This window comes from Podarcis pityusensis, assembly GCF_964106645.2.
Source record: "Podarcis pityusensis genome assembly, chromosome: 9".
Taxonomy (NCBI): Eukaryota; Metazoa; Chordata; class Lepidosauria; order Squamata; family Lacertidae; genus Podarcis; species Podarcis pityusensis.
In genome coordinates, this window is record NC_138034.1 from 73,998,022 (window position 1) to 74,005,924 (window position 7,903).

At 46.5% G+C, this 7,903-nt stretch overlaps 1 protein-coding gene across 3 annotated transcripts in view; it reads left to right on the forward strand.

Moving 5' to 3' along the window:
* FBXO41 (F-box protein 41) overlaps window positions 1–7,468 on the forward strand; it is a 74,445-nt gene extending 66,977 nt beyond the window's left edge. For 2 of the 3 annotated variants that reach the window (XM_081020776.1, XM_081020777.1), the window contains exon 13: window positions 439–7,468. In XM_081020776.1, coding sequence (XP_080876902.1) covers window positions 439–501 — 63 coding nt within the window. In that variant the 3' untranslated portion in view covers window positions 502–7,468. The remainder of the gene's footprint in view (window positions 1–438) is intronic. The other variant, XR_013990463.1, reaches the window with a different exon arrangement.
* The last annotated feature ends 435 nt before the right edge of the window (window positions 7,469–7,903 follow it).

The window sequence follows — 7,903 nt, forward strand, 5'->3', positions numbered from 1 at the left end:
AAATTTGGAACCCGTTCAGGTTAAAAAATAAATACATACCGTGTATAAGATGCCCCCATGTATAAGATGCCCCCTATTTTTGGGGACTCCAGATTAAGAAAACACCCCTCAGCACTACCCGTGTATAAGACGAGCCCCAATTTTAAACCTAATTTTTTGGTTAAAAAACCTAGTCTTATACATGGAAAAATACGGTATGTATTTGGATAATGCCAGTATCTATATATTAGGTAAGTATGTATGGAATTGCAATTGTTATTTCTTATAGGGTTATAGTTTATCCTTTCACGTTCTCCCTTTTTATTTTTTATTCTTTGTTGTTAAAAAGAATTAAGAAGCAGCAGCAGCAGCTCTGGCCCAACTGGAGCAGCCTGTTTCTTCTGTCACACCACTTCCCCTGAAATTTATTGCCGTCTCTCTCTTCTCTATCTCTTCCAGGCCCTGAAGAAGAGGCCGGGCTTTTCAAAGATTTTACACATTAAGGTGGAAGCTGGCTGTTAACCTTTGCAAGGGGAGAGACCAACGCGCACCCCAGATTAACATCTCCTGCCCGTCTGTTAGTAAAGACATCCTGGCGCCAACACCAGCAGCCTGCCTGCCAGCCTCAGTTCTCTGGACTGGCGCTTTCAGAAGCACCCAGCCGAGCGCACGCATCTTTGAGCAGGCCTTCCGGACTGGGCGCGACGAGCTCCTTTTCCGTGCGGTGAAGGGTCAGCTGTATCGCTGAGATGATGGTGCTATGAAAACACACACACAAAAACGCCCGGCAAAGGAATTTCTCCAGACTGCCAGCGGGAACATCCCTTTTCCTTCTCCTCCTCCTCCTTTCATCTCGCGGAGGCAGCTGTGCAAGGGAAGCTTGGCCCTTCTTTGCAGATCCTTCCTTTGCCGTCAAGACTCTCTCTTTCTTTTCGCCCTTCCAACAACTTCTCGGCCAAGGGTGACAAATCAACGGGGCTCGCTCGACTCCCTAGATTCGCCTTCCTCCTTTGTGGAAACGACTGGTCGTTCCTTCCGTCTGAAACTCCATCGCCTCGGAGCCTCATTTCATCTCTTTCCTTTCAGGCTCTTTCTCTCGCTCACTCTTACTCTTGGTTTTTTAATGAGGGAGGGGCAGTTCCTGTTGTGGGGAGAAGCAGGGATTTCTCTTCATTTTGATTTCCCCCCTCTCTCTTATGAAAGAAAAAGCAAATCCGAATTTCCCTGCGGCCAGAGACCGCTACAATCCTAAGAAAACAAATCTCCTACCTTGCAGAGGAACCCTGGAATGTTCTCCCCTCTGACCAATTTCTGTCTTGGAGCCAGGAACATAGGAAGTTGCCTTATACAGAGTCAGGCCCCGGGTCCATCCAGCTCAATATTGTCTATACACACTGATAGCTGCTCTCCATGGTTTCAGGCGGGGAGTCTCTCCCAGTCCTCCCAGGAGATGCTGAGGATTGAACCCAGGACCTGGGCCACTGAGCCAGGGCCCTTGTTCTCTCTCCTGCACAGGCCATAAAGCATCTTTGCCTGCAACATCCTCTTTTCATCTCTTGCCACCAACTTTTTCCTGATTCATGGAAAGCCGCCGCCTTCCTCTTCTGGCAGGTGGCTTCACCGAGTGATTAATCGTTTGGCAATTGGCACAGTGGAAAGGAGACATTTCTGCTTTGAATGTAAGCCTCCATCCATCATCCCTAGCTTGCCTGCTTTCCAGGAGGCAGGGAGATCCAGTCTCTCCCCCCCCCCCCCACGATTTACAGATCTGCAAGTGCTCTCCAGGTATTAACTGGCCCTCGACATTAACCAGTTCCCAATCCCTGCCGTTTATGCCAAGATTTAGGGAGCACATAGCTGCCAGAAATGAGAGGAACCAGCTCTGCCCGAATTTCTCAGGCAGATGGCTTTGCTTCAGTTGGATTTCTTGGGGAAGAAGGATGGAGTTTGCAGTCAGCATCCTGCTGTGGCGATGGATCAGCAGCAAAAATGACACAGCTAGCAAGTGCAGGTTCCAGATCCTGCAAGGAGGAGCCTGGCTTATAAGCTCACGGCCAAAACATTTGATCAACCTGAGGAAATCCTTTCTGGCATAGCATTTATGCTGAATCCCCAGAGGCAGTCGAGGGCTGGCCTTGAGAGAGGACTCGCGGGAAGCATTTTCTAGTCTAAGCCAAGGGTCGCTACGCTGTGCCTTCATCAGCTGGAATTATCCGAAGCTGTTTTTATTCCATCAGAGCATCTCCATTCTTGGGGGGGGGGGAGGCTGACCTGTTGGGTTTCTGCCTGGTGTGCAGCTGATGAAGGCACAAGCTCCATCCCAGAAAAAAACAAGGCAACCCCCATCTCAGAGCCAACGCTTATCAGAGCCAACCCTTATCAAGTAGCTGTTGGACTCCTGGTTCAGTACAGTAAGCCCACAACTTATACAACTTTATGCACTTTGGAAAAAAAAAATTAAAAAAATAATTTAAAGGGAGCACGAATCCAGGAAAAAAGTATTTGGCAATCCTATCCACCATTGCACCCCATGTGTTTTGACTATACACAATTTTGGGTTTATGCCCAGTGCCCAAAATGCAATGTAAGTTGCGGGCTTAACTGTAGTTACAAAGATAAGTTATTTGAAAAAGACAGATAGGACTATATATGGTGGGTTCTAAAGCTTCTATTACTTGAGTGGTATTACCTGAGAGAGAAAACTGATAATCAGTCTTCCCCCCCCCCCTCCCCTCAAAAAAAGGAGGGAGGATCCTTATTCCTTATGTTGCACACAAAAAGCACCAAGAATTCTGTGGCAAGAATAAGTTGTGCAAAGCACACTTGATGATGACACCACGCTTATTTTGGGGGTTCTTGAACACAGAACCCTCAGTGAACAGGAAGGCTGCAGAAACTGCAAATTAGTTTAGGCTGCATCTGGGCTTCTTCAATGCACCATTCAAAGTGAAAAGGTTAATCCTTCTTATGGCTGTGTTATCATTTGCCACTGAATCGGAGCCAATGTCAGTCGGGTCTTCTCCAATGGACAGTTCCTCAGATTTATCGCGAAGGAACGGGTGTTCCACAGGGGAAGGCGGTGGAGCAGAAGCAAAACCACTCCCACCCATGCTTTTTAGGGACGAGTGGAAGTCTGAATGGGCCCTGAATCAGAATATTTCAGGACCCTGGACAGAGCCACACAGAGGAGAGAGTAGTTGCCTGAACAAGATGCAGAGGACTTTTTAGGGCCAAGTGGAAAGTGTGCCTTTAATGTAGATATTTAAAATAATTAAGAAGAGTGTGTAGGCAGGTTGCAAGCTTCAACCCAGCAGGAGCTGGCTGCAAATTAGAGAACAGATAGTATGCAGGTTCTGCCCTCCTCTACTCACCCCTCCCAATTAACCTCCGTCTCCAAGACATTACAAAGGCCAACTCTAGGCATTTAGGCCCTGAAATCTTAGGTATGGGATGCTGCTGATTCTAGTGTTAGGAGAAATCCAGACTCAAAAGCTGGTGGGTTTTCATGAGGACTTTAAAAAATTGACAAATCTACTTGCAGCTCCCGGCCAAGTGACACATTGGGTGGAAAACCTACGTTTGGTGCCATGTGAAGTGTTAAATTGCCCTAAGAAGATCTCTCAGTTTGGGCAGGCAATAAATAGTCTCTGAGAATTCATATAGCAACACTGGGGAGAGTGAGAATTCAGAGAAAAGGAGGGTCAATGGAACCCTCACTGAGATATTGGATCTGCAAAAATCCAGTTCTGCTTCGCAGAATTATTGCCTTTTCCAGCAGCCAACTCTCACAGGTAGTGATTTTTATTTTATTTTAATCCTGATTCCGAAAGACTTGCACAACCTTTGGGGGTTTTTTGTTTTCCTGTCGTGGGGGCACAAAGGTCACAAATCCTGGAGTAAATGGAGAGCTTTTGCAGGAAGGAGGCCCCAGAATGCATTGCTCCAGCTGCAGCTTGAGATGCACTGCATTCTGAGAAATGCAGTCTTCAAGGAGCTGGGCACCCTTGTGTTTACAAGGAAGGCAGCCATTTTGCCAAAGTTTCTTTTTTCATCACGGCCCTGGAGGTGACACTGAAGGGACAGGAGGAGGAAGGGAGCAAAGTGTTTGATGTGGCCAGCTTAACTGTCTGAAGAGTCTAAAAGGATGCCTAAAAAACCAGCAAAAATTAAAAATAATCATCCGATAAGAAGGAACGAAACAAAAAGCAACAAGGATGGAGGAGAAAGTGAACACGAGCCTCCTAAATTCCACATTTTGATACTTTTTAAACACAAGAGTTTTCTGGCAGTGGCGATAAACCATGACCTTGAACAGTCGCCTTTGACACAGTGCAGAAACTTGAACAAACGTTACCTTAAATTCAAGAAAAGTCAGTATTTATTTCTATAAAGAATTAAAAAAATAAAAGACGAAGAGAGATTTTAAAGCAAAGTTATTTACTCAGCATGTGTCGCTATGCTCTGTTCTTAGTGAGGGATTGCTTTAACTGAGAGTCATTTCGGGGACTGATTTATTTATTTTGGTTCCTCCTCGTTCATCAAGGGCAGAGAAGGTCAGCTCACGAGGATGTTTGCTGCTGCTATGACTACAATTTCCATTACTTTCTGCCCCCTCTCGCCTTCTTTTCCTTTTTGAAAGAGAGTGCCAGAGAGGAAACCAGCCCATCGGATGTGAGGAGGACTCGAGAGCCAATTCTGGCCTGATACTATCTTTCTTGCCCTCGTTCTAATGCATCCTTCTGCAGAGTCTCTGGTAGTGGAACAATCTAAGGTTTGGGTCCCCCTGATTAATCCAGGGATGTGCCCTCAGGGCTGTGGATTTAGCTGGAACATTCTTTCATTTTTGGAAGCGGGGGGCAGCTGTGACAGCATCCACCTACGGCAAGTCCTCCAAGCAATGGCAATCGACTGGATGGAGTGGCTACCGGGAGGGGGAAGCTTTCCCTCCTTTTCCTCTTGTTGCCCCCAAGATCGCATTCCAAGGGATGTGTGAACAGAGGGCAGCGGTCAAGAACTGCGCATGGTGCGCAGCGATTCGCCTGGGAAGCCACAATTTCATGTTACCAGGACATATAACTGGGAGGGAAGGTGGAAGAGCAGGATTAAAAGGTGTGACTCAGAGGAACAGAGACCAAAGTGTCTTCTAAGAGATATTTCATCTCTAGGTTTGGAGGGTTGTTGGGGGAGGGCGAGGAGAGCAAGATGTTTATTTATTTATTTATTTATTTACTTACGTGTTTATTTATTTATTGGGTGGAATGACATCACTATTTATTTTCTCTTTTTTTAAGAAAATAAGAATGATGATGATGATGATGATAACTGTGAGATTCTCTGCCTGTGAACTTTGGTCAAAATTGAGCTATGGGTGTGTGGTCTCCCTCCCTTTTATTATTATTATTACCATAAATCCCTGACTGGTTCATGGTGTTCCCTTCTTCCCTGTCCCCCACCCCATCAGTCTCACAGCTCACTGTGCTGCGAGGGCAGGAAAAAAGAGGTTTGTAAGTGGATGATGATGTGATGTTCGCTGGAAATTATTTCCCCTCCCATCTCTGCAGTGTTAACCCTTGCACCCTTTGAACAGGACCTGAGCACTTTTGATATATGTTTTCTTTCCTGTTTAAAACTTATTCTTATTCTTAACCCAGAAATCAGATAGTTGGGGCCACGATCCAGTTAGCACCTGCAAACCTCACAGATTCCAATCGGAAACTGCAGAGCCTAGGCTTAACTTTCTCCTAAGGGCATCAATAAGACTTAAAAGTGTTTTACTTTGTTCTGCACTTATGGTATCTATTCAGAAGTAAGTCTAACTGAGTTCAATGGGAAGCATGTAGAGAACTGCAGACTAACAGGAGCTGGATCAACCCCCTGACCTTCTGGGTGTCATAACGTAAATTTGAGCCAAAAACTTGTTTTGTGTTCTTTTTTTAAAAAAAAAGCTGGGTGGGAGGCAGAAAATGTCTCTGCAATGCTTTGAAGGCAAATGAATTTTTCTTAATGTGATCATTTGTATTACTGGGTTCCGTGAGGATGTTCTAAAGGCCTTTGGGGAATATAAACATTAATTGAACGGATAGGGCAGGAAATGGTATGCTCAGGTTGAAGAGGTGCTTAGCACATCAGCGTGCCTCAGTCGATCGCTCCACCCTCAACGGCTCACAGCTGAAGCCCTGCTCAGAGGTTTGGGTTGCCCTCCATGCCTTCAATGGGTACAGTGTGGGGCAACAGGCTCTGCTCTCCCTACCCACATCTGCTAAATACATGGAGAAGAACCCAGATTTATGAAAAGGGCTTGGATGTGTGAGCAGTTTTCCCTTAAAAAGCAAGGGGGCATACGAACATCCTTTTCTATGGGGATTGCACTATGATGGCAAGTTCATACACACAGGCTATGACTTCATGGTGCGCTCATTGAGAAATTTGCATGCAAGTGGAAGTTGAGCCACAGTGTATTGGGGGGGGGCATTTCCCAACAGCAGTTCACCTTCTGCAAAACTGGGGTGGCTATTTTTGCGCAGAGAGGCTATACCAGGGGTCGGCAAGGCTTACCAGTCATGGGCTGGATCACTCCCGCGGAGATCCTCCATGGGCACGACACTGGAAATCGCATCTGCACATGCCCAGATGCCGAAAATCACACCTACGCAGAAGCGGTTTTTGGCATCTGGGCATGTGCAGACGCAGTTTCCGGTATCTGCGCATGCACAGATGTGATTTCCAGTGCCACTCGGCAAGTCCCCATGCTGCGCTGCACTGTTTTAGCGCAGCGTGTGGGGGACTCGCCAAGGGAGCTGCTTATGGGCCAGTAAAACGGTCTTCATGGGCCGCATCCGGCCCATGGGCCACACGTTGCCGACCCATGGGCTATACTATGCAGTTGCTACCTGTATAGTAGCAAGGAGTGGGGGAGGAATTTGGTTCAGATTGCATTCAAATTCAAATTTTCCAGATTACGTTTTTCCAAAACAGCACAGGAACTTTGAAATCCACATATCCCCTAATTTTGCAATGCATTTCTCCAGACAAGTAATGTGTGCCCCCCCAAAAGGGAATTGTGTTAAATGTGCATATAAATGTATACATCAGTGAAAATAGCACAATCAGGGGAAACGCTGTGGAAAAATGTCTTCGGTCTGTGAAATTGCATACAAATATGTGTTTATTAGGAGAAATTTGCATGAAAACGTGATGGGTTTTCATGAGCACTTTTTTTAAAAAAGAAAAAAATTGCAAGTTGCTGCAAAATGTTGAGAAATGATTAAGATTGGAACACTGAGAAACTGGAAGAAATCAAAATTGACAGATTCCCCCACCCCTGAAAGTACCTGCTGCCCCTTTGAAGGAGACTGCCCAGCACTGACCGTGCTTTGGAGGGAGATGGGGACAGATGGCGGAGTCGCCGCAAAAGGCAGCAATTTATCTTTCACTCTTTCCGAGCAAACTTCACACCTCCCTTTGCAATGTCACCTTCTGCTGAGCAAAATGAACCCGAGGAAAATCTGGCACAGCTGGTGCACGAAGCGCCTCTGCCACCGCGTGGGTTTGTTTTAACGTGGTTTGCAAAGTGGAGATGCCTCTTTGCATTTTGCAAAGATCAAAGCTCGTTTCTGGTGGCTGCAGCTGCCCGGCTTGTTGGTGCTGTTGCTGCTCCGATGCGCTTTTGTAGAACTGTCAAATGTTGAAGCTTTGTGGTGTCAGTCTGCGCGGGAAGAGGGAAACTTTGAGCGTGAAGCCTTCTGCGTCATGTCGTTTAGCACGTGGCGCTATCTGAACGAAGTGAAACGTACGCCTCTGCCATTTGCGGCATGGGATCTGCTTCTAAGATCCAGGGCTGGCTCAAGCATTGGCCAGTGGGAGCACATGGCACCAGAAGAGGAGGAGAAGGAGGAGGGAGCAGTTTATGGGCAAGGATCATAGG